At 42.3% G+C, this 26,874-nt stretch overlaps 3 protein-coding genes across 3 annotated transcripts; 1 reads left to right on the forward strand and 2 right to left on the reverse strand.

Annotated features, from left to right (window-relative positions):
- Nucleotides 1-1,433: 1,433 nt before the first annotated feature.
- On the reverse strand, nucleotides 1,434-8,347 carry btc (betacellulin, epidermal growth factor family member). Its single transcript, XM_046369784.1, has 6 exons — nucleotides 7,980-8,347; nucleotides 6,748-6,852; nucleotides 4,865-4,991; nucleotides 4,123-4,269; nucleotides 3,461-3,612; nucleotides 1,434-2,721 (listed from the first exon to the last, which is right to left on the reverse strand). The coding sequence occupies exons 1-5, from the start codon at nucleotides 8,017-8,019 to the stop codon at nucleotides 3,465-3,467; spliced, it is 567 nt and encodes a 188-aa protein (XP_046225740.1). The 5' UTR covers nucleotides 8,020-8,347; the 3' UTR covers nucleotides 1,434-2,721; nucleotides 3,461-3,464.
- On the forward strand, nucleotides 8,171-16,717 carry LOC124047670 (myosin light chain 5-like). The gene is made up of 5 exons (XM_046367980.1): nucleotides 8,171-8,201; nucleotides 9,847-9,948; nucleotides 10,098-10,175; nucleotides 12,817-12,932; nucleotides 16,616-16,717. Exons 1-5 carry the CDS (start codon nucleotides 8,171-8,173, stop codon nucleotides 16,715-16,717), a joined length of 429 nt encoding a protein of 142 aa, XP_046223936.1.
- Nucleotides 16,718-16,892: 175 nt separating this feature from the next.
- hpse (heparanase) lies at nucleotides 16,893-26,191 on the reverse strand. The gene is made up of 12 exons (XM_046369786.1): nucleotides 25,703-26,191; nucleotides 24,772-24,911; nucleotides 24,313-24,441; nucleotides 23,986-24,159; nucleotides 23,670-23,841; nucleotides 22,880-22,927; nucleotides 19,768-19,861; nucleotides 19,559-19,665; nucleotides 18,863-18,977; nucleotides 18,083-18,207; nucleotides 17,832-17,984; nucleotides 16,893-17,578 (listed from the first exon to the last, which is right to left on the reverse strand). Exons 1-12 carry the CDS (start codon nucleotides 25,921-25,923, stop codon nucleotides 17,419-17,421), a joined length of 1,638 nt encoding a protein of 545 aa, XP_046225742.1. The 5' UTR covers nucleotides 25,924-26,191; the 3' UTR covers nucleotides 16,893-17,418.
- Between the last annotated feature and the right edge of the window lie 683 nt (nucleotides 26,192-26,874).

Raw genomic sequence — 26,874 nt, forward strand, 5'->3', positions numbered from 1 at the left:
GTATTTACCTGGCCACTGACTAAGATCAGTAAATGGTGGATGTGATATAATTTATTAGTCAAGTTTCTTATCTGCTTCTTCCTGAGACACACCCATTATTGTATAGAAAGCGTCCCACACTTCACAGCTGCCATTTCACAGAACCCTTTGAACAATGCCGCAATGTCAGGAGATAAAGTTCACCATGTGCTCGTAACAACCAAACCAGGAGAGAGGTTATTTGTCCATTAAAGAAGAGTACTGTAGGCTACTTAAGGCTTCCAAGTTTCTATTATCCTGTCCGGTGTATGTTCTGTATTGTTAAGGCATGTCATCCCTGGCTAGTATGTCATAATCCTTCTATTAATTGGTCTCTCCATCCTATCCTGGAACTGTTCTGAGACTTTTGTGTTTAAAAATAACAAATGATTGTAATCTGTGATAGATAACAAAATGAATAAATGGGAGTTCCATGTCCAAACAAGTGAAACAAATCCTGTACAGTTCAGGTACTGAATTAAGTCTTAAAACCTATTGATTTGTTGGGATTGAACAGTATTACAACGTGGCTCTGCTGTAATCCCGAGAGCCCAGCCATGGAACAGTCCTCAGTCACATGACCCTTCCCATGTGGCTGCTGGATTCCTATCGTTCTGTGATCACATACTTACACTAGGCCAGGGGAAACTATTTATAGACCGGGTGAAGCCAGAGGTCTATCCAACAGCATACTTTGTTCTGCCTAGTTTTAGTTGGCATGGGAGGGAACTTGCCGACTGGGCCGGCCGAAACTTCAGAGGACTCAGAAGCCCTTCCAGACACAGCAGGGTTCTTATCTGATATCTTTATCAGCTGAGGGACAGTAGGAAAGTGGTGAGAACTGGGCCAGTCGAGGTAGAGAAAAGAAATGGTGGCAGCACAACAGCACCTACACAAAGGGAAGTGCAATCAAGTCGGTGGGATGGTACCGTATTACACTAGGGTGTCAGGACCAGGGTGTCAGGACCAGGGTGTCAGGACCAGGGTGTCAGGACCAGGGTGTCAGGACCAGGGTGTCAGGACCAGCGTGTCAGGACCAGGGTGTCAGGACCAGCGTGTCAGGACCAGGGTGTCAGGACCAGCGTGTCAGGACCAGGGTGTCAGGACCAGGGTGTCAGGACCAGGGTGTCAGGACCAGGGTGTCAGGACCAGCGTGTCAGGACCAGGGTGTCAGGACCAGGGTGTCAGGACCAGCGTGTCAGGACCAGGGTGTCAGGACCAGCGTGTCAGGACCAGGGTGTCAGGAGGAAGAAACTCTACTGAGGCACATCATGGGATATACAGAACTTTAGGTCACAGGCTTGTTGTTCAGAGCTCCTTTGACTATTAAAAAAATCATCATCATTAACTCACACACATGGACTTTAGAACGGTATTCGTCAAAGTTTCCCAAAAAAACATGATAAAATAACATATGTGAACAAATAAATGTTTTAATGGAAATGTTTAACTTTTGCATAGCTGAAGAAGCGACGGGCTGCATCCACGCTGTGAAACTCTGGGATGCTGAGAAAACCCCAAAATCTTCTTCAACAGTGGACTACTTTACAGCTGCACAAATGAACACACAGGCAGGGTTGTTCTGGTAGCAAGGAGACTACATGTCTCGAAACATAAAGATCAAATGTGCTCACTACAAGTTATCGTTGTATCCTTCTCACCCAAATTTGGGCACCCTCCAACTTAAGTCAGTAACATCAACCCTGGCCCATAGAAGGAGTCTCTTCATTGATTACGTGTAACAACATACAGTATGTATAAACATCAGTTGCTGGAAACTATTAGAGCTTAATAACAATATTAACATCATTATAATAGCATGTGTTCAAGGAATGTCAAAGTGTGTTACATAAGGTGACATCAGGGTGGGCAGATAGCCTAGCAGTTAAGAGTGTTGGGCCAGTAACCGAAAGGTCACTGGTTCAAATCCCCGAGCCAACTAGGTGAACAATCTGCTGATATGCTCTTGAGCAAGGCACTTAACCCTAATTGCTCCAGGGATTCTGTCAATAATGGTGGATCCCTGGCTGTGACCCCACTCTCAGGGGGAGTGGGATACGCAAAAAAAAATTATTTAAAAAATCCAATACACGTGTACAATAGAGCAAATGTAAGCACCCAGCTAATTATTATATTGATCATTTACCTGCATTAGACATAGTATAATCCGTCCCACATACATGCCATGAGTCATCATTATAACACGCCTCATCCACGAGTAAGCATACCTGGACTTTTAGCTTGAATACATGTTAATCATTAAATCTATGCCCAAATAAGAGGTGGTTACAGTCCATAAAAAGGCCTACTCCTTCAGAGCTCAGTGTCCATGATACATAAACTTTAAAAAAGGTTTAACTCTGTGATTTGATGACCATTCACATTTTGTTTGCATAAATGAGTCTATAAAGGGCAACTTCATCACATTATCACATTTACAGAACGCACAGGGAGATACTGTTTTGAGTTGATCGATCTCTGTGGATTCATGGTGACAGTCTCTCTGTGTTGTACTATATTTCTGCACAGAACAGAGTCCATACTGTCCATATTGTAGACTATGGTCGGCAGTGAAAAGCAGCTGGAGAGTACAGGCTTGTGTATCTCCTCAGTGACGTTAAAGCACCCACTCTTTCCAACGTTCACTCATAACCAAGGCCATCATCCTGTCCGGCAGGAGAACACCATTTATAGACCCCGTCGCTGGAAGATAAAAAGCGACAGTTGTTACTGTAGAAGTGAAATTTGTTTTTGCCACACAATTACAGAGCAGCTTTTGTATAAGCACTGAATAAGCAGTTAAAAGAGAGATGGATAGCATGTTTAAAATGACCCCAGATTCCTTGTCAGACCCAGCCTCTGAACACCACTTTAACAGCTCCACATCCATCACTATTGCCCCGAGTCTTCTTAGGTCCATGTGTGTTCATATTACCTTTTGTAGGGGCAGGCAGACAGGAAGGCATAGTGAGGAACCAGCTGCACGTCTGCTTTGATCTGACTGTTACAGCCAAATTCAGATACTAAGTCACCCTGCAACGAGCCTGGCCCACACAGAAAATGGACTATATAGGGTGTGGAAACATTGTGTAATGCTCTCCCTCTCTGTCTGTGTAATATGTATCAATGTGTTCAAGGATGGGCTTAGGCAGTGCCAAGCACCAGGCTTTATTCCCCTTCAGGGCCTCCCTTCAGTTGTGAGCTGAATTATAATGTGATGCTTGGCTTGATCCAACTGGGGAATATCACCTTCCAACAGCAATAAGAGGAGTCTAGTCAGTTTTTGAATTGTCTTTTACAATAGCACTGGAATCAGAACAGCTGGAGATGCTGTGTGTCTTGGCACAACAAGAGAACAAACTAAGGATAATGATGTTAAAGGGGCATCAAAGGTCAGAAAAACGTCCAAGATGTCTTGGAAACTCAGAGATACAGTACATACCGCATCATATTGCATTGATGTTTGAGGTTTCTACTGAATCTGATGATGCTTCGTGCGTTCCATTTGTGTTCATCATGATCATATTGAGCTTCTCTGTTCCATTCCTCGTCTCCTCTTTTCTTCTCCTCTTCCGCCTGCAAAGTTTATGTCGACTGAGACAGAAAAAGAATATTAGAAAGTAACCCATTCCAATGTGTGATGACATCATTTACTTATGTGATGGCATCATCTGTCCTGACTCTCACATGAGCTATTCACCAAAAACATTCTCGCAGTATCACAGAGTTTAGTTATGTACGGTATTTTCTTTAAGCACACAAGACTCTTTTGTTAAACTGATACAACACCTGGCACTCTGTCTCTCTTTGGGGTAAAAAATGAGAGGGGAGAGCAGGGCAGATACATACAGCTTGATGGAAAACCAAAGGTAACATGGCCACAAGCGTTTCATTAAAACTTGGCCATTCATGGGATACACACAGATTCCTTACATCCCATCCCAGGGCTAGTATGACAGGCTGTGAGGTGATGAAGCTGTATGTTCACCTTTCCCACTCTCTCACACACACACACACACTCCCTCGGACAGGAAGGTCGCAGCATAAAGTAAATCTGATTTGATCTGTCTGTTTTGCTACTTAAATAATGTGTATTTTACTCACTGTGCACAGATGCAGATGAATATGATGAGCAGTATGAGGAAGACCAACGCTGCTATCACACAGGCTATGATGATCTGCCTCTGGTCTCCTATACGCCAGGCCAAATCAACATACTCACACCGGGACCCAATGTACCCTTTTTCACATCTGAGACAGAGCAAACACACAATTCACCTGCTGCGATTAAAATGTGCACAACAAGTTTGCTTTATCGTTCCTATTTCTTGTTGCCCGAAAGAAAAACAACGAAATAACTTGAAGCGCCTGGGCTATGAGAAAACAAGCAGATGCTGGTCTGTCAGATCAGCTATTCGAGCTGTTCTTAATGAACTGGTCTCGACTGATTGTGATTCTTGAGATGCTTGATGAAATGCAGTCAGACCATATGACACCAATCATACATCTGTCTGCCTTTGTTGTTTTTAGTTTAAGTGCATGTGTTCTGTGCAGGGTCACAGTAAACAAGGTCAGCACCATTCAGTAGGGTCAATGAGGGAATTCAGTGTTACTTGTCAGACATGAAAGTAAAAACAGAACCTCTTTATCAGGAACATGAACTTCATACTTGTAATAATAACGGGCAAAGATTCTGCTACAGTAATCAAAATAGATACAAATTAAACATGTTTTCACTGCAGTGAATGTTGAGTACGCAGCATGTTCTTGGCTTGAGACCGTCTGCCTTGGATATGTACAGATAAATGATTGGGGCCCACAGTAAGGGTCGGGTGAGTTGATTTACCTGCACGAAGGAGTGTTCTGTTCCTTCACAAAGCGGCACGACCCATGGATACAGTAATTGCTGAACTCCTTTGGACATTTGGTGAAATGCCCGCTCCATTTGGCTTGAGTTGCAGTTTCTATTGAGTCTACGGCAAGCGCAAAGAGACAAATACAGGGGAAAGGGGGATTATAAAGTCACTATTTTGATATATAATATCCTTCTGACAAAAAAGATTGCATTGAAAAGGTGATGTAGAATAAGATACATGTTTGAAGTGAGAGGCCCCTTTCAAACTTGTCATGAGGCCCCTGTTTTCCCTTAGTAACCTGACTCCGGGGGGCCAGTGTGACTTGTCATATAAATAGGCTCCTGGCATCATGATCTGAGGAAGGACCAGGAACTGAACTGACCACTGGGGCAAGACTGGTGTGATTGAGGATAATAATGTGTCCTATTACAGATTTATAACTAATGAAATTATGTCAAAGTAAAAAGCAACTGATATCCTCCTCAGCCTAATGTAATAGCTGTGTAGAAACACACAAACAGAACATTCTGACCACTATAGTAAAGAGAATGGAAACCTTATTTCACTATTTTATTCTCCTCTATTTCTTTCCAGTGAGTCATTGAGTGGGTAAAAGAATAATGAGGCTTAGTTAACATGACAGAAGAGGGAGAAAGCCCCAATTGTAGTGTGAAACATGAGAGCATGCCTTTAAAATGACCTAAATATTGAATAGGTGCAGATCTGGTTACAAAGGAACAGCAGGTGTAAATTGATCTAGGTATTTAACTGAGTAGCTGTATGTGCAGCCAGTCATCACACCATATTTCCCAGGAATAAGTATGGCGCAGAGTGGCGCAGTGGTCTAAGGCATTGTATCTCAGTGCTAGAGGTTTCACTACTGACCCTGGTTCGATTCCAGGCTGTATCACAACCGGCTGGGATTGCGAGTCCCATAGGGCAGCGCACAATTGGCCCAGTGTCATCGGGTTAGGGTTTGGCCGGGGTAGACTGTCATTGTAAACAATATTTTTTTCTTTAACTGACTTGCCTAGTTAAATAAAGGTGAAATACAAATCATTTAACAAATGTAAACTGAACATAAGAAGAATAGTACATTGCAGAGAGGTAATCAGGAACGACCCCCACCTCCCCCTGACAAAATAAACTTCACTGTATCACTCCATGTGGGTAAATACAATGGTACAACCAGTAGTTGATTAGACCTCTTAGTTGTGAGGATTATCATCAAACAGCAATTGACAAATCCTGAATAGTGGAGGCCCTAACCGAGGCTGCTTCAATTGACACCTGATGTCAGCCTGCCGTGTATAGAGTGCACATCCAATTAGCATTGAGGAACCGAACCCAGTGCACATACAAAGCTGGTGCTACATTTCACAATACCACTCACAGGAAAGGTAATGACTGCACAGTCAATGACTGCACGGTCACTGGTGGAAAGAAGGCTTTCATTTGCACTATGGTCTCTGTTGGGGCTGGTACATGACACCTCCTCCTGATACTAAAGGGCTGGGTGGAGAAGCATTTGATATTCCAACTGTTTGAATGAACCACTGTGTGAATGACGCAGTCCTGGAGTATGGCCTTCAATTTAACGACAGAGCAGGAATACTGAGTATAAGAATGTTTTTCAAGGGCACTCAGTCTCTTTACAAAATGTACCGTGTGCGTAATCACAAACACCTTCCTATTCTACTCCAACAGGTTGCTTCTAAACCTGAGTAACTCAAACACGTTTACACATGTGCATGTCAGATGGTAAGAAACACTTTTATGTATGTCTTCATCAAACTTCAAACAATCTTTCATGGCATGATTATCCCTCCATAAGTTTATGTATCTCGGGGGAGGAGGGGGGGGGGCAATATACCTGTGAAGTTGTTTGTGTTGCCTTGGTGATCGCGGGACACATTCTTGTTGGCCGGCTCCTCAGTTGCATTCCATTCAGCCAGAGAGCATTTGCATAGGGCCAAAGCTACAACCAGAAAACAAACAGAACTGGTCGCACAATGCCCAAACATCAAGTCAAATCCATACAATTAAATGATTTTAGAAACTGAAAGTTAAGGACAGAGGTTGTGGAACTTAATGTTTGACAGTAATTTGACAGTAATAACCCCAGCGTGGGTTTGGGGGTTTCTGGGATTCCCAACACTGTGATAACCTTACTAAAGGTCGTCTTGCAATCAATTCAACAACACTGTTAGCGTTTCAGAATATTCAGGACAACAAAATCCAGCCATGATACAAATGTGGGTAATGGGGAATAAAGCTACTGTATCTATGAAGCAAATAGATGTGGTTATTGATAGTCTATGTTGGGTAATGGGGAATAAAGCTACTGTATCTATGAAGCAAATAGATGTGGTTATTGTTAGTCTATGTTGGGTAATGGGGAATAAAGCTACTGTATCTATGAAGCAAATAGATGTGGTTATTGATAGTCTATGTTGGGTAATGGGGAATAAAGCTACTGTATCTATGAAGCAAATAGATGTGGTTATTGATAGTCTATGTTGGGTAATGGGGAATAAAGCTACTGTATCTATGAAACAAATAGATGTGGTTATTGATAGTCTATGTTATTGGTTTGGATATTGTTGGCATGTGTATTGGGGAAGTCTATTTGCTAATAGAGGGCTATGGAGTGGTGGATCATTTGTTGATCATCTGTCACACCAGCATGCTAATTGCTGCTGTCAATCACAGTATAGACAGGCACATAAGATTATTTATATTTTAGTCATTTAGCAGACGTTAGCAGAGTGACATTTTCTTTATACTAGTCCCCCATGGGAATCGCACCTATAACCCCAGCGTTGCAAAAGCCATGCTCTGCCAACTGTGCTACACGGGACTACATTACATATACCAAGGTTATAGTTTGAATAAACGAAAACTAGTGAAGTAATATAAGAAAGACATAAGAAAGACATTTGTAATAATACCTGAAAGATATAGATATCAAAGGAAATGTTGTAAAACAGTACTAAATCAATTATTAACCAGATTATAGGCAATTATATTCAGATACAATGAGTAAATAAAGTTAGTGTGAGGTTGAAGAGTTATTTAACTGGAAAACAGAACGGTGCCTCTTACCTGTAACTATTCCGACATACAGTTTGCATGCCATTGCCATGTCCGTGAGCAACGAATATACTATTCCGGGTGGATAAATAGGTAAACGTAGATTTCGTTTCTTATATAAAATCCGGTCAACAAGTTCACTATTATATCCTCTGTTTAGTAGGATACCCTGCTTCCCGATTCAAGAATAATGTGGTTCCTAAATGCGTGATCGTGTACCGGTGAACTACACGGGCAAGAGATACTGCGCAGGCTAGAGGTTTGAATGGGTGAAATGGAACCTGAACCTAATAGTGCCACGCCCACCTAATCATGTATGTGCGAGTGCACTCTACCAGTGCAGTTTCATTATGGCATGCAGCTCAAACTGGAGATTGGCTACTAGGCTATCAATTAAGGTGCAATCCGTTTGATGTGCGCATAACCTAATGCACCTTTACCAAGATAGTTGTCCTGTTAGCAAAAACGTAAACAATTGAAGAATATGTCAAGGTACATCCCATGAAATTTGCATATACAAATATAGCACTTGCATATATTTGCATAATGCAATTTTATGGATTTTTAACTCAAATATTCATCGTTTTACCTGCATCAGCACATTTTAGTGACCTCTACTGTGAACTGTTGGTAAACGGCAGACGGCGCCGGCTAATGAGACTGTGGGCAAGTCTAGAACTGTGGTCAGAGAGTTTGTTTGTGTTTATTGGCGTGCAGGCCTCACTATTCAGGCAATGTGAGTCTGCCCAGGTCTACCTATGTGTGCTCTTTCTCACTTTCAGCCCACTCTCTATCGAGGCCTACTCAGTGCACAATGAGCCCTCTGCTAAAATGTGAACTCAGGAATAGTTCGTCTATGGACATCAGCGCTGCAATGCCAGGCAATATGTAGTGGATATAGGAAATCCTATACAGGGGTAAAAGTAATGTATCCAGCGAGGGCACAATTCCAGATGTAGCTGGTTCCTTGATAGTGGAAGCCTTGCCAATAACTATCCAAGAGGTTGATCAAAAGTGGCAAAGCACATTGCCTGTCATTTGTCCCATTACTCACGATAATGGTATGTTGATATCTAGGTCATCTCAAATGGTAGTAGGCAAAAAGAATGCAGTGACTGTCAGCCTCCTGACAGTTTGCCTGCTGTAGAGTGACAGCCTATTCCCAGACAAAGTTATAGCACCACATGGTGGCCACGTTGTGCTGTTGCTGCGGTTTTTTCATGAAGGTAGTATTTACCCACTATGTTCCCGTATGGATGATACTGTATGGGCCATCTCAAATATCTCATCTTCTGAGTTGCACAAAGCAATCATACATTCGGTCTTCATTCTACTAATACGACAGCGAATGTTCTCATTGTAGGTCCTGCTCATTGACTCGTACAAAATGTACAGTACCATTGGATAATTCGTTTTAAATGATAATGTCACACCCCATGATCATTTCACACCCCATATAAATCCCATATGAAGCACTACAATAAAGAATGAAGGGAGTAGAGCAGCCTTTTCCCCCGTGGGGCCTGCTACACGGCAGCAGTCATCCCTAAACCGGTTTTGGGGTTTCTGTTTTACAGACAGATGTTGTATTTAAGCTGTCTCCTCTCATCACTTTGGCCCATTCACTGGAGTAACAGCATCACTTCTGCAGAGACAAAAATGTTGAGTGTGTCAAGACTGTTGTTTGAGTGGCTTCTGTTATTGCACATTTTAATTGTTTGTGGAAAAGTAAGACAATTGTACATAATTAAAAACAATGACATTTGTATTACAACTTAAAGCATACTTAGAAGAAATGCTGAGGGTTTATTTTGCTTGTGTGCCCTATTAATACATGGTAATGAACACTTAACAAAACTAAACAAATGCCTCTCTTTAGGCCAGCAGAAGACCAAGAAGGAATTGGATGCCATGAGAGCCCAGAGACAATCCTCCAATGTCTTCTCCGTGTTCAAGCAGACACAGATCCAGGAGTTTAAAGAATTGAGCTCACACATGATAACAAATATCATGTGGTTTCATCATGTCATGTTATGAGGAAGCACAACAATGTTCCCAACCATAGTGAGTAAGGACAAATATGGTATTCTTTTCATTAAAAATTCTGTAAGCCTTTTCTTTCCCTGGGCTAGGTGTTCACACTTATCGACCAGGACAGAGATGGGTTTATTGACAAAGAAGATCTGAAGGATACCTATGAATCTCCTGGTGAGTATTTCAATGATACACTATTTCAATTGCCAAACGTACAGTGCCTTGCAAAGTTCAAGGGGGCTGAATACTTTCGCGACCTTTTGCCACATTTCAGGCTTCAAACAAAGATATAAAACTGTATTTTTTGTGAAGAATCAACAACAAGTGGGACACAATCATGAAGTGGAACGACATTTATTGGATATTTCAAACTTTTTTAACAAATCAAAAACTGAAAAATTGGGCGTGCAAAATTATTCAGCCCCTTTACTTCCAGTGCAGCAAACTCTCCAGAAGTTCAGTGAGGATCTCTGAATGATCCAATGTTGACCTAAATGACAAATGATGATAAATACAATCCACCTGTGTGTAATCAAGTCTCCGTATAAATGCACCTGCGCTGTGATAGTCTCAGAGGTCCGTTAAAAGCGCAGAGAGCATCATGAAGAACAAGGAACACACCAGGCAGGTCCGAGATACTGTTGTGAAGAAGTTTAAAGCCGGATTTGGATACAAAAAGATTTCCCAAGCTTTAAACATCCCAAGGAGCACTGTGCAAGCGATAATATTAGTATCAGACCACTACAAATCTACCAAGACCTGGCCGTCCCTCTAAACTTTCAGCTCATACAAGGAGAAGACTGATCAGAGATGCAGCCAAGAGGCCCATGATCACTCTGGATGAACTGCAGAGATCTACAGCTGAGATGGGAGACTCTGTCCATAGGACAACAATCAGTCGTATATTGCACAAATCTGGCCTTTATGGAAGTGGCAAGAAGAAAGCCATTTCTTAAAGATATCCATAAAAAGTGTTGTTTAAAGTTTGCCATAAGCCACCTGGGAGACACACCAAACATGTGGAAGAAGGTGCTCTGGTCAGATGAAACCACAATTGAACTTTTTGGCAACAATGCAAAACATTATGTTTGGCGTAAAAGCAACACAGCTCATCACCCTGAACACACCATCCCCACTGTCAAACATGGTGATGGCAGCATCATGGTTTGGGCCTGCTTTTCTTCAGCAGGGACAGGGAAGATGGTTAAAATTGATGGGAAGATAGATGGAGCCAAATCCAGGACCATTCTGGAAGAAAACCTGATGGAGTCTGCAAAAGACCTGAGACTGGGATGGAGATTTGTCTTCCAACAAGACAATGATCCAAAACATAAAGCAAAATCTACAATGGAATGGTTCAAAAATAAACATATCCAGGTGTTAGAATGGCCAAGTCAAAGTCCAGACCTGAATCCAATCGAGAATCTGTGGAAAGAACTGAAAACTGCTGTTCACAAATGCTCTCCATACAACCTCACTGAGCTCGAGCTGTTTTGCAAGGAGGAATGGGGAAAAAATTCAGTCTCTCGATGTGCAAAACTGATATAGACATACCCCAAGCAACTTACAGCTGTAATCGCAGTAAAAGGTGGCGCTACAAAGTATTAACTTAAGGGGGCTGAATAATTTTGCACGCCAAATTTTTCCGTTTTTGATTTGGTAAAAAAGTTTGAAATTTCTAATAAATGTCGTTCCACTTCATGATTGTATATCTTTATGTTTGAAGCCTGAAATGTGGCAAAAGGTCGCAAAGTTCAAGGGGGCCGAATACTTTCGCAAGGCACTGTAGGTGGACACACCTTCAAATTAGTGGGTTTGAATGTTTCAGCCACACCAGTTTCTGACAGGTGTATAAAATCGAGCACACAGCCATAGACTAACATTGGCAGTAGAATGGCCTGTACTGAAGAGCTCAGTGACTTTCGTCAAATGCCCTGCCTAGAGCTGCCCCGGTCAACTGTAAGTGCTGTTATTGTGAAGTGGAAATGTCTAGCCGCGAAGTGGTAGGCCATACAAGCTCACAGAACGGGACCACCAAGTGCTGAAAAGTGCTGCCCTCAGTTGCAACACTCACGACCAAGTTCCAAACTGCCTCTGGAAGCAACATCAGCACAAGAACTGTTCATCGGGAGCTTCATGAAATGGGTTTCCATGGCCGAGCAGCCGCAAACAAGCCTAAGATCACCATGGGCAATGCCAAGCATCGGCTGGAGTAGTGTAAAGCTTGCCAACATTGGACTCTCGATCAGTGGAAAGGTGTTCTCTGGAGTGATAAATCAGGCTTCACAATCTGGCAGTCCGACAGATGAATCTGGGTTTGACAGATGCCCGGAGAACAATACCTGCCGCAATGCTTAGTGCCAACTGTAAAGTTTGGTGGGGGAAGAATAGTGATCTGGGGCTGTTTTTCATGGTTCGGCCTAGGCCCCTTAGTTCCAGTGAGGGGAAATCTTAACGCTACAGCATACGATTACATTCTAGATGACTCTGTGCTTCTAATTTTGTGGCAACAGTTTGGGGAAGGACCTTTCCTATTTTGAGCATGACAATGCCCCTGTGCACAAAGTGAGGTCCATACAGAAATGGTTTGTCGAGATCAGTGTGGAAGAACTTGATTGGCCTGCACAGAGCCCTCTCCTCAACCCCATTGAACACCTTTGGGATGAAATGGTACGCCGACTGGAAGCCAGGCCTAATCGCTCAGCATCAGTGCCCGACCTCACTAATGCTCACTTACTGTAAAACAGCTAATGGTTGTTTGAATGGTGGTGATGCTTGATATCTCAACTATCCTCCAGGTAAGCTGAATGTGAAGAACCCATCAACTTCACCATGTTCCTCAACCTGTTTGGAGAGAAGCTGCATGGAACAGATCCAGAAGAGATCATTCTCAACACCTTCAGAATGTTCAATTCTGACACTAAGGGTTATGTACACATAGTGTAAAGTAGTTAAGTAAACATACATTAAAGTACCACTTAAGTAGTTTTTTGGGGTATCTGTACTTTACTATGTAAATTTTTGACTACTTTTACTTCACCTCATTCCTAAAGAAAATATTTTACTTTTTACTCAATATATTTTCTTTGACAACCAAAAGTACTTGTTACATTTTGAATAATTAGCAGAACAGGAAGATAGTCAAATTCACGCACGTATCAACCGAACATCCCTGGTCATCCCTACTGTCTCTGATCTGGCGGACTCACTAAACACACATACTTAATTTGCAAATTATGTCGGAGTGTTGGAGTGTGCCCCTGGATTTCCATAAATTTTAAAAACAAGAAAATGGTGCCATCTGGTTTGCGTAAGATAAGGAACTAGAAATGATTTACACTTTTAATTTTACTTTTGATACTTAAGTATATTTTAGCAATTACAGTTACTTTTGGGCGGACATTTCTGAGATACTGGATCTGGCACCGACAATCATACCACGCTCAAAGTCACTTAAGTCCACCTCTGGCCTGCTCGCCTCCCTACCACTGAGGAAGTACAGTTCCCGCTCAGCCCAGTCAAAACTGTTCGCTGCTCTGGCTCCCCAATGGTGGAACAAACTCCCTCACGACGCCAGGACAGCAGAGTCAATCACCACCTTCCGGAGACACCTGAAACCCCACCTCTTTAAGGAATACCTAGGATAGGATAAAGTAATCCTTCTCACCCCCCCCCCTTAAAATATTTAGATGCACTATTGTAAAGTGGCTGTTCCACTGGATGTCATAAGGTGAATGCACCAATTTGTAAGTCGCTCTGGATAAGAGCGTCTGCTAAATGACTTAAATGTAAATGTAAGTCACTAGTTTGGACCATTCTAACGTTCAACGGAACAGTAACTGACTGCCTTTTTTGGAAAATCAGATTCATTAGCAGCTCAGGTACAGTTGAAGTCAGAAGTTTACATACACCTTAGCCAAATACATTTTACCTCTGTTTTTCACAATTCCTGACATTTAATCCTAGTAAAAATCCCCTGTCTTAGGTCAGTTAGGATCACCACTTTATTTTAATAATAGTAGAGAGAATGATTTATTATTTCAGCTTTTATTTCTTTCATCACATTCCCAGTGGGTTGGAAGTTTACATACATTCAATTAGTATTTGGTAGCATTGCCTTAAAATTGATTAACTTGGGTTAAAAGTTTCAGGTAGCCTTCCACAAGCTTCCCACAATAAGTTGGGTGAATTTTGGCCCATTCCTCCTGACAGAGCTGGTGTAACTGAGTCAGGTTTCAGTTCTGCCCACACATTTTCTATAGGATGAGGTCAGTCCTTTGTGATGGCCACTCCAATACCTTGACTTTGATGTCCTTAAGCCATTTGCCACAATTTTGGAAGTATGCTTGGGATCATTGTCCATTTGGAAGACACATTTGCGACCAAGCTTGAACTTCCTGACTGATGTCTTGAAATGTTGCTTCAATATATCCACATAATTTTCCTTCCTCATGATGCCATGTACAGTGGGGCAAAAAAAATTGTCAGCCACCAATTGTGCAAGTTCTCCCACTTAAAAAGATGAGAGAGGCCTGTAATTTTCATCATAGGTACACTTCAACTATGACAGACAAAATGAGAAAAAAAAATCCAGAAAATCACATTGTAAGGTTTTTAATGAATTTATTTGCAAATTATGGTGGAAAATAAGTATTTGGTCACCTACAAACAAGCAAGATTTCTAGCTCTCACAGACCTGTAACTTCTTCTTTAAGAGGCTCCTCTGTCCTCCACTCGTTACCTGTATTAATGGCACCTGTTTGAACTTGTTATCAGTATAAAAGACACCTGTCCACAACCTCAAACAGTCACCCTCCAAACTCCACTATGGCAAAGACCAAAGAGCTGTCAAAGGACACCTGGTGGATGGAGCGAGACATGATGTCCCAGATGTGCTCAATTGGATTCAGGTCTGGGGAACGGGCTGGCCAGTCCATAGCATCAATGCCTTCCTCTTGCAGGAACTGCTGACACACTCCAGCCACATGAGGTCTAGCATTGTCTTGCATTAGGAGGAACCCATGGCCAACCGCACCAGCATATGGTCTCACAAGGGGTCTGAGGATCTCATCTCGGTACCTAATGGCAGTCAGGCTACCTCTGCCGAGCCCAAAGAAATGCCACCCCACACCATGACTGACCCACCACCAAACCAGTCATGCTGGAGGATGTTGCATGCAGCAGAACGTTCTCCACGGCGTCTCCAGACTCTGTCATGTCTGTCACGTGCTCAGTGTGAACCTGCTTTCATCTGTGAAGAGCACAGGGGGCCAGTGGCGAATTTGCCAATCTTGGTGTTCTCTGGCAAATGCCAAACATCCTGCACGGTGTTGGGCTGTAAGCACAACCCCCACCTGTGGACGTCGGGCCCTCATACCACCACCCTCATGGACCCTGTTTCTGACCGTTTGAGCAGACACATGCACATTTGTGGCCTTGCACAAAGGCGGAGGTAGCGGTCCTGCTGCTGGGTTGTTGCCCTCCTACGGCCTCCTCCACGTCTCCTGATGTACTGGCCTGTCTCCTGGTAGCGCCTCCATGCTCTGGACAATACGCTGACAGACATAATAAACCTTCTTGCCACAGCTCGCATTGATGTTCCATCCTGGATGAGCTGCACTACCTGAGCCACTTGTGTGGGTTGTAGACTCCGTCTCATGCTACCACTAGAGTGAAAGCACCGCCAGCATTCAAAAGTGACCAAAACATTAGCCTGGAAGCATAGGAACTGAGAAGTGGTCTGTGGTCTCCACCTACAGAACCACTCCTTTATTGGGGGTGGCTTGCTAATTGCCTATAATTTCCACCTGTTGTCTATTCCATTTGTACAACAGCATGTGAAATTTATTGTCAATCAGTGTTGCTTCCTAAGTGGACAGTTTGATTTCACAGAAGTGTGATTGACTTGGAGTTACATTGTGTTGTTTAAGTGTTCCCTTGATTTTTTTGAGCAGTTTCCTCCAGCATCTTCACAAGGTCCTTTGCTGTTGTTCTGGGATTGATTTGCACTTTTCGCACCAAAGTACGTACATCTCTAGGAGACAGAACAAGTCTCCTTCCTGAGCGGTATGACGGCTGCGTGGTCCCATGGTGTTTATACTTGCATACTAATGCTCCCAAGGATGAACCAGACTTGTGGAGGTATACAATTTGTTTTCTGAGGTCTTGGCGGATTTCTTTTGATTTTCCCATGATGTCAAGCAAAGAGGCACTGAGTTTGAAGGTAGGCCTTGAAATACATCCACAGGTACAACTCCAATTGACTCAAATTATGTCAATTAGCCTATAGCCATGACATCATTTTCTGGAATTTTCCAAGCTGTTTAAAGGCAACGTCAACTTAGTGTATGTAAACTTTTGACCCACTGAAATTGTGATATAGTGAATTAAAAGTGAAATAATCTGTTTTTTAAACAATTGTTGGAAAAATTACTTGTGTTATGCACAAAGTAGATGTCCAAAACGACTTGTCAAAACTATAGTTTGTTAACAAGAAATTTGTGGAGTGGTTGAAAAACAAGTTTTAATGACTCAAACCTAAGTGTATGTAAACTTCCGTATCTAAGAGATGAAAACCCGGATACTGTACAGACATGTGTCCGCAAACCTTTCAGGTTAAACAGATGTTCCAATCGCCTACCTTTGACCCAGCAGGAAACCTGGACTACAAATCCCTCTGTTACATCATCACACGCAGAGAGGAACAGGAGGAGTAAAGGATCTATGTTAGTGCTGTCAACACCAGACAGGTGCTGATGGTGCTACTGGTTGATCGGTGTTTGAAATGTGAATAACACACTGCATTGCTGCCTCTCTCGGATTCAGCCGAAGTTAAATATGTATATACTGAGAATATAAAACCAAAAAATATAAACCATGTAAAGCATTACATGCTTTGAATTCATTACTGTATTTATTTTCTCATCCAAATTATGTTGTACAAATATATCACACACAAAAAGTTTATAAAAGACTTGTATCCCAGTGTACCAAAATAGAAAATTGCACAATTCAACTACTTAACATTACTGAGTAGAAAATCAAGTAACCAGAGCGTAAACAAGTTGCGTTAAGTCTAACGTTTTTGGCATCAAATATGAAACATAATTTATGTACAACAAGTATTGCATTTAAGTGACAGACTGAAACCGTATGAGTCCTCTGAAATGTTAAAACCCTACTCACAATCTACTAAGACTATTTATAACATGTTGAAAAATATACAAAAATGTAATACATGTAGATGAATAGTTATTTCCAAAGATGATCGAATCCTTTCACCACATTTACTTGGTTTACATTCTTTGGCAAAGTCATACAGCTGTGTTTAGTGCAATAGTCAAGTACAGCATTTCCTTCTCTTAGTTTAGACAGTGAGTTTACCTCCATCTTCTCAAGTCCTCCTCTCCAATTGGGGTCATCGGCAGGCCAGCGCCTGGGCCTTGCTGAGGACATAGAAGGCAAAGGAATAACCAGGGAGTCTGAGATCTTCGCCTGCAGGAAGAGGAGTTCCCTGGAGCGATGGAAGTGTTCTTTCATCCACCATCTTCAACACCTCTCCGTTGAGTTTCACAGACCTGGAGATCACAGCACACTGTTAAGTCTCCTTTCTATTTTTAGTAGTTGGACTAGTAACCGGAAGGTTGCAAGTTCAAACCCCCGAGCTGACAAGGTACAAATCTGTCGTTCTGCCCCTGAACAGGCAGTTAACCCACTGTTCCTAGGCCGTCATTGAAAATAAGAATTTGTTCTTAACTGACTTGCCTGGTTAAATAAAGGTAAAATAAAAAATAAAAACATTGATGGGAATAAAGGTTACTGGTAGCCTACTTGGAGTAGAGTCCCTCCTCGCCAGGCTGTTCAGACTGTAGAACGAAGGCCTCGCCGGTACTGTTAGAGATTGTAACAGGCACAGAGATCCTTGCAGGGCCCTTACTCAGGTTCAGAGCAAACAATGTGACTGCTCCACTTTTGTAGCTTGTGCTGTAGAAGAGAGAACATCGAGGAACAGTCAGGATGGTTGTCTCACATACAAACACAAGTTGTGGCTTCATTTGAAATACAGCTGGATTGTGGAATACCTTTTCTTGTTAGTGCAGTGCAGGTAGACCCGTACTCTTTTCGTCTTTCCCAAAATGGAAAAGGCTTCTATACTCAGCACCTCTGGTCCAACAAGCCTCTTGTACAGAACTGATAGCCAGTAATCCTGCCAAAGTGATACAGCCATAAACTAGATAAATTACTATACAGTCAGGTCCAAAATTATTGTCACCTTTGATAAAGATGAGCAAAAAAGACTATCAACATTTTGCAATGGCCATCTCAGACTCCGGACTTGAACCCCATTGAAAACCTGTGGTTTGAATTGAAGAGGAAAGTCCATCAGTGCAGACTAAGGATATGTAGGATCTGGAAAGATTCTTTATGGAATAATGGTCAAAAGTCCTTCCCAATGGGTTCTCCAATCTCATAAAACATTTTAGAAAACGGCTCAGTGCCGTTATCCTTGCAAGGGTAAGGTTCCGGATGATTGAAAACAGGGGTGTCAATTTAAAAAAAGATTTAATAGATTTTTTTATTACTTGTTAATATACTGTATATATATATTTCTCTGAGAAATCTATTATCTAAAATATTCACAAATTGAGCATACAATATAGCTGTATTTGTATTATTTATTTGATAAGGCCGTTTTTGCTCATCTTTATCAAGGGTGCCAATAATTATGGACCTGACCGTATATAGAAATGGGACAATTCATAGTATAGACAAACTATTGTCACAATCAACAAATACTTGGATCAATTATGTTTTTTCGGGAATTCAGAATACAGAGGAGAATAAACAGGAATTTATCTTACAGGAAGTGGATCCAGGTTCTCATCTACCAGGTGGTAAGTCCCAGATCCAATCAAAACTTGTCTGATGAGAACATCCAATCCGAGCTTCGCACCCAGGCCCAGTTTATCCAGCCACCTGTAATCATTAAACATTTATTTTACACCACATACAGTACTTTATTACATTATAATGTTTTTATTGCAAAGAATGAGATTCTGACACATATCATCTGATTTAGATACAAGCAACCTTATTCAATGAGAATGCAATATGTAATCCTTCGTGAGAACCTACTGCCCTCACACTTGATTAAGTCAATGTTGGATACATCATGTGGCATTCCTTTCATTTTTTGCATGTGAGACTACTATTGTAAGTCTTCCTGGAACAGGGCATGGTTGAAAGGCTGATCATGAGGCTCACAGGTGACCTGTAAATTCAATGAAAACCACATGTTCTGGAATAGCAGAGATTCCCTTCCATGAGAGTAGACTAACAACACAATTGACTCAACTACCGCCAATGTAATGAGGCTGCAAGGCTGTAGGTCTGTAGTCTCTCTTCCCACAGTGGAGCACCACGAGTCTGGCAAGCGAGACCAGCCTGACTGTAACAACCTCCAGAGTAATCCAGATGAAAATTATCAGATGGTATCAGGGTGTGATACTGACTGGGTCTATCTATATCCTGATCAACACCAACATACACACACTCACATGAATCCAGCGACAAATGTGTCAGACAGGCCCTTAGCCCCGCCTCCATAGGCAGAACTAGTCTCTCCAAGCCACACCTTCTTCCCAGGGGAGGTCAGCTCAATGGTCTGAGGACACACGAAACAGAAGAATTTAAAGTCCTTACTGAACTGCAATACATTCATAGTACATTTATAAACATGTACATTTGTTAACTTTTTCTTCATTACCTCCATGACTTCATGTGTTTTTAAGGCCAACGTGTTTAGCACCTCAGGGTCTAGGAAATCTTCTAGAGACGTGTCTCTTCCATTGACATAATAACTAACAGAAGGGCAGAGCAATCAAGGATGAGTATAACTTCCTATCAAACACAACAGAATCACTAAGAATAAAATAACATTTTCAGATTATATGGTGTGTAGACCATATCTCTCATCTGACACACCACCGAGGGGGTGGTTGAATCAACGTTGTTTCCACATCATTTATTTGTATTTTTTATTGTTGTTTAGTTTGACCCTTTTTCACCCCAATTTCAATCTTGTCTCATCGCTGCAACTCCCCAACAGGCTCGGGAGGCAAAGGTCGAGTCAAACCGCGCTTCTTAACACCTGCCCACTTAACCTGGAAGCCAGGCGCACCAATGTGTCAGAGGAAACACCGTTCAACTGAAGACCGAAGTCAGCCTGCAGGCGCCCGGCCCGCGACAAGGAGTTGCTAGAGCTCATAATAAATCACAGCCCCAAGCAGACACATAAATGGCCCTGAACAAACTTTATTTGACTCTAAACTGGAAACCACACATCCTGAGGCTGCATTCATTGCAGCTGGGGATTTTAACAAGGCTCATCTGAAAACAAGACTCCCTAAATTCTATCAGCATATTGATTGTGCTACCAGGGCTGGTAAAACCCTAGATCATTGTTATTCTAACTTCCGCGACACATATAAGGCCCTCCCCCGTCTTCCTTCCAGAAAAACTGACCACGACTCCATTTTGTTGCTCCCTACCTATAGACAGAGACTAAAACAGGAAGCTCCCGCGCTCAGGTCTGTTCATCGCTGGTCCGACCAATCTGATTCCACGCTTCAAGATTGCTTCGATCACGTGGATTGGGATATGTTCCGCATTGCGTCAAACAACAACATTGACGAATACCCTGATTTGGTGAGCGAGTTTATTAGCAAGTGCATCGGCGATGTCGTACCCACAGCAACTATTAAAACATTCCCAAACCAGAAACCGTGGATTGATGGCAGCATTTGTGTGAAACTGAATGCGCGAACCACTGTTTTTAATCAGGTCAAGGTGACCGGAAACATGACTGAATACAAACAGTGTAGCTATTCCCTCAAGCTAAGTGTCAGTATAGAAACAAAGTAGAGTCGCAATTCAACGGCTCAGACACAAGAGGTATGTGGCAGGGATTACAAAAAGAAAACCAGCCCCGTCACAGACCAGGATGTCTTGCTCCCAGACAGACTAAACAACTTCTTTGCTCTCTTTGAGGACAATACAGTGCCACTGACACGGCCAAAACCTATGGACTCTCCTTCACTGCAGCCAACATGAGTAAAACATTTAAACGTATTAACCCTCGCAAGGCTGCAGGCCCAGACGGCATCCCCAGCCGCGTCCTCAAAGCATGCGCAGACCAGCTGGCTGGTGTGTTTACGGACATATTCAATCAATCCTTATCCCAGTCTGCTGTTCCCACATGCTTCAAGAGGGCCACCATTGTTCCTGTTCCCAAGAAAGCTAAGGTAACTGAGCTAAACGCCCAGTAGCACTCACTTACGTCATCATGAAGTGCTTTGAGAGACTAGTCAAGGACCATATCACCTCCACCCTACCTGACACCCTAGACCCACTCCAATTTGCTTACCGCCCCAATAGGTCCACAGAAGATGCAATCGCAACCACATTGCCCACACTGCCCTAACCTATCTGGACAGGAGAAATACCTATGTGAAAATGCTGTTCATCGACTACAGCTCGGCATTTAACACCATAGTACCCTCCAAACTGATCATCAAGCTCGAGACCCTGGGTCTCGACCCGCCCTGTGCAACTGGGTACTGGACTTCCTGGCGGGCCGCCTCCAGGTGGTGAGGGTAGGTAACAACATCTACACCCCGCTGATCCTTAACACTGGGGCCCCACGAGAGTGAGTTCTGAGCCTTCTCCTGTACTCCCTGTTCACCCACGACTGCGTGGCCATGCACGTCTCCAACTCAATCATCAAGTTTGCAGATGACACTACAGTGGTAGGCTTGATTACCAACAACGACGAGATGGCGGCCCTCGGAGTGTGGTGTCAGGAAAATAACCTCACACTCAACGTCAACAAAACAAAACGAGATGATCATAGAATTCAGGAAACAGCAGAGGGAGCACCCCCCCTATCCATACTGACGGGACAGTAGTGGAGAGGGTAGTAAGTTTTAAGTTCCTTGGCATACACATCACGGACAAGCTGAATTGGTCCACCCACACAGACAGTGTGGTGAAGAAGGCGCAACAGAGCCTCTTCAACCTCAGGAGGCTGAAGAAATTCAGCTTGTCACCAAAAGCACTCACAAACTTCTACAGATGCACAATCAAGAGCATCCTGTTGGGCTGTATCACTGCCTGGTACGGCAACTGCTTCGTCCACAACCGTAAGGCTCTCCAGAGGGTAGTGATGCACAACGCATCACCGGGAGCAAACTACCTGCCCTCCGGGACACCTACACCACCCGGTGTCACAGGAAGGCCATAAAGATCATCAAGGACAAGAACCACCCGAGCCACTGCCTTTTCACCCCGCTATCATCCAGAAGGTGAGGTCAGTATAGGTGCATCAAAGCAGGGACCGAGAGACTGAAAAACAGCTATCTCTCAAGGCCATCAGACTGTTAAACAGCCACCACTAACATTGAGTGGCTGCTGCCAACATACTGACTCAACTCCAGCCACTTTAATAATGGAAAAATGGATGTAAAAAATGTATCACTAGCCACTTTAAACAATGCCACTCAATGTAATGTTTACATACCCTACATTACTCATCTCATATGTATATACTGTACTCGATACCATCTACTGCATCTTGCCTATGCTGTTCTGTACCATCACTCATTCATATATCTTTATGTACATATTATTCATCCCTTTACACTTGTCTGTATAAAGTAGTTGTTGTGAAATTGTTAGGTTAGATTACTCGTTGTTTATTACTGCATTGTCGGAACTAAAAGCACAAGCATTTCGCTACACTCACATTAACATCTGCTAACCATGTGTATGTGACAAATAAAATGTGATTTTTATGCTAAACAGGGGACAGTTCAACTTACTGGTGCCAGGTGCATGCATCAATTGCTTCTGCCCCACTCTCCAAGAACCTATGAAAAGTAAATGGGATACGATTGTTCAACATATCCCACATGATTGGTGGTTATGTAAGAAGAATCTATTGATCTGACGTTAACCTGCCCTCAGACCACAGGAGACACAGTTGAGGGATGAGACTTTGTCCCATAGACTGTACAAATAAAGCAGTTTCCCAATAGGGGAAAGAGCCAGGATATGTTTGGAATACTTTGTGCCTTTTCGATAAGAGATGATTGAGTTGGAGTAATGATTAACAGTTAAAGGGATACTTCGGGATTTTGGTAATGAGGCCCTTTATCTCCTTCTCCAGATTCAGATGAACCCGTGGATACCTCATTGTCAAAATCCCGAAATATCCCATTAGGGTTTGAACCACAGCCTTACTTGGGTATAGACCTACAGTAGGTGGATATAAAGGAGAAGAAGCAGTAACAAACTACGGCTGTGAAATGACAGAAAACACCCATGAACTATGCAAACAAGAGGTTAGTCTCCCACTACAGTGGAAGTGATATTTAACCTTGATGAACAAAGGTATGCAGGTCACATGTCGTAATTCAATTGTAGAATCCTATTTTAATTCAATTCCTTTAGTAGTTTTCTAGTTAGCAACAACCTTTTGTTGTCAAGATGCTTCTTACATTGATTGAGGAGACTTCCAATACTATTACTTTAGTTAGTACAACAGCCTGTCCATTAGGACTATATTGGGACTACTTTATATATAGGCTACATAAAGGGACAAACTCTCACCCCTCCAGTAAATCTCTCCGGTGGTCCCGGGGTTGGCTAATGTCTGGTCCATAGAGTCCAGTGTTATGGTAAAGTTTGGATTCCTGCAGAATCTTGCGGAGTTGAACAAAATCTTGGCCGAGCTGATATCCATCCACCCTGATCCCTGCCTTCTTCTCATAGCTGTTGGGCTCTAAAGGGAGAGAGGATTTTTGTTCTACCAACCTTACAATACCTACATCATTTAGTTGAGAATTCCCTGTTTCAGTCATTAACACAATGAAAGATGGCTTAGTTAGCAGAACACTGTAAATACTGGGGGCCTCAAAATTAATACCATTGCCCAGCTCCCAGGACATGCTGTACTGTTTAGATTCACAGTACTGTAGGAGGGTCCTGGCATTGCTGCTGTCCCAGGAGTTCCCAGAGGTCCTGAGCAGCTCGTTGAGCCCAAAGATGAGGTCTAATCCAGAGCAGTTGGTAAAAGAGTAGAGCAGATCCACTGCATACTCTGTCAGGGAAAAAAAAATACATTTTAAATGTTGTATTCTTCTTTCTGTGAATTTGCTCAAGTGAAATGGGGTGGTTCCAAGATAGCAGCTAAACAAAAGATCCAGTGTGTTGTGAGCTAGACTGATGCTACCTTCATGACCACGGTTCATACCTGTGAACTTTACACTCCTATACTTCCTCTGCAAGTCCTCCTTGTCGAGAAGTATTTCCTGTAGAGTCCATTCCTGCTTCAGCCTCTTTTCCAGTAGTGGAGGCAGCTCCAGCCTTTCACATATGTCATCTGACAGCAGATTAGCAAACAGGAACCAGACACCAAGTGGCTGTGAGTCACTCAGAAGCTGATGACCTAAGATCTACCTCAAACTAATGACATTGCTTGAGATCTGCCTGGTTTACTGCGTGCATTCAAGCTGACTTTGTGTGAATCAACATACTGTTCTATCTCTCAATGCCAAACAGGAATCATGCTGAGGAGTCAAGTGACCACAGTCAAACCACACACATCAAAATAGCTGCTATTGAAATGTATAGATATGGCATTATGCCTGACAATGTCTGTGGTGTAATGTGACTCACAGTTGAGATGAGTAACAATGTATGCCATATTTACCTGCATCAAACACAGAGTTTTTGTGATTCTCGTTTGAATGTAAAAATGTTGGGTTGAAGGTCATGAAATCTTGTCTTGTCCCTCCAAATCTCAGAAATGCTGGAGTCAAAGCTTTTGCCAATGTCCTCAACTTTGGAGACCTTGTGGAATGAAATAAGGTTTAGTTCAGTATTTATGGAGTTTCATAAGATTATGTAGCGCTGGTCTCTTAACTGTTTTTCTGTTAGGCTAAAGACAAAAACAACTTCGAGTAAGTAACTGAAAACAACATAAAAAATAAGACCCTGGCTGATTCTAATATAGTCGTCAACATTTTTTTTACTAATGGTAATAATTTGATAAAACACACACAATTACAATTGTGCCAAAAACAGTGGTGGAAAAAGTAGCGAATTGTCATACTTGTGTAAAAGTAAAGATACCGTAATAGAAAAAGTGAAAGTCACCCAGCAAAATACTACTAAAAGTATTTGGTTTTAAATATACTTATGTATCAAAGGTAAATGCAACTGATAAAATATACTCAAGTTTCAAAAGTAAAAGTATAATCATCATTTCACGTTTATATTAAGCAAAACAGACGTCACGATGTTTTCTTTATTTACGGATAGCCAGGGGCAGACATAACTTACAAACGAAGCGTTTGTGTGTGACCAGGGTTGTTCTCTTTATGAGTGCGTGAATCTGACCATTGTCCTGTCCTGCTAAGCATTCGGGATGTATAACAAGTCCTTTTGGGTGTAGGGGAAAATGTATGGAGTAAAAAGTACATTATTTTCTTTAGGAATGTAGAGGAGTAAAAGTTGTCCAAAATATACATAGTAAAGTACAGATACCCCTCAAAACTACTTAAGTAGTACTTTCAAGTATTTTACTTAAGTACTTTACACCACCGGCCAAAAATAGAAACGTTAACGCTTCCCTTACTCACGTTAAAAGGTACATGAACTTCTCTTCAGCGACTAGACTCGCGTCTATGGCAACAGACAAAAAACGTTCATTCACTTTCTTGAGTACTCGAGAGAGGTCCACATTCAGATTTACGGACTCAAAATTCCACTCATCCCTCGCAGACTCGACACTTGCTACGACATAATATCCATACGATAGAATAGATATCATCACAAATGCTAAGATTGATATTCCTGACATAATGAAATGGCTAAACGCACAGTCGGCTCAACTCTAATTTATATCGCAATATGAAGGACAATTACAACCCAAATCTACTGGTGCTCGTATTCCTTCACTATCCCAATAAATGCGTCGATCGGTGTAAATCCATCATTGTCATTAGTAAATTGGTATGCAGTTATGGTCGGATTCAATTGTTGAGCGGAATCTGAGTCTTGTCCTGGACCAGAAAAGTCCTTGGTGTGGTCCTCTTCCAAACGAGAGAAAACAAAGCATTTTTTTCTATCGGCAGTGCATGCAAAACAACAAAGTACGAATGCAGAAGCTTGCGTGTGATAGGCTGCCACAATATAGCGTCGTTAACTAGGCTTGGCCATGATCGTGTGGGGGCGGTCTCAACACAGAAGGCCGGGATGATTTTGAAATAAGAAATATATGTTATGTAATTTGAGATTTTTTATTTTTGCATCGCTTGGGATTCTTATTGCGAAAAATACATTTCCATACTCACCTGCTTGTGAGAGATGTGTGATAAGTGAAGTGATGGAGAAGTAACCTACATGTTCAGTGGCGATTTTAGCAGCAGTCCCAACACTTTTCCACCGGTACACCTGTCTATCAGCGGAGCCTTGTCTGGCAGTGAAACAGTTCATTCAGCCTAATTTTCTGCCTTTAAAAAACATGGCTGATATGGCTGGCTTGCTTAAACAAATGTGGTTTCTAATGACAATTGAGATGTATAAACAATGGCAAAAGGGTACAACGGAGCAGATAAGAAATCTGCCCTTGCCTTGACAGGAAGCCAGTGTAGGGAGGCTAGCACTGGAGTAATATGATCAGATTTTTTGGTTCTTGTCAGGATTATAGCAGCCGTATTTAGCACTTACTTAAGTTTATTTAGTGCTTTATCCTGGTAGCTGGAAAGTAAAGCATTACAGTTGTCTCACCTAGATGTAACAAAAGCATGGA

This window comes from Oncorhynchus gorbuscha, linkage group LG11, assembly GCF_021184085.1.
Source record: "Oncorhynchus gorbuscha isolate QuinsamMale2020 ecotype Even-year linkage group LG11, OgorEven_v1.0, whole genome shotgun sequence".
Classification (NCBI taxonomy): domain Eukaryota; kingdom Metazoa; phylum Chordata; class Actinopteri; order Salmoniformes; family Salmonidae; genus Oncorhynchus; species Oncorhynchus gorbuscha.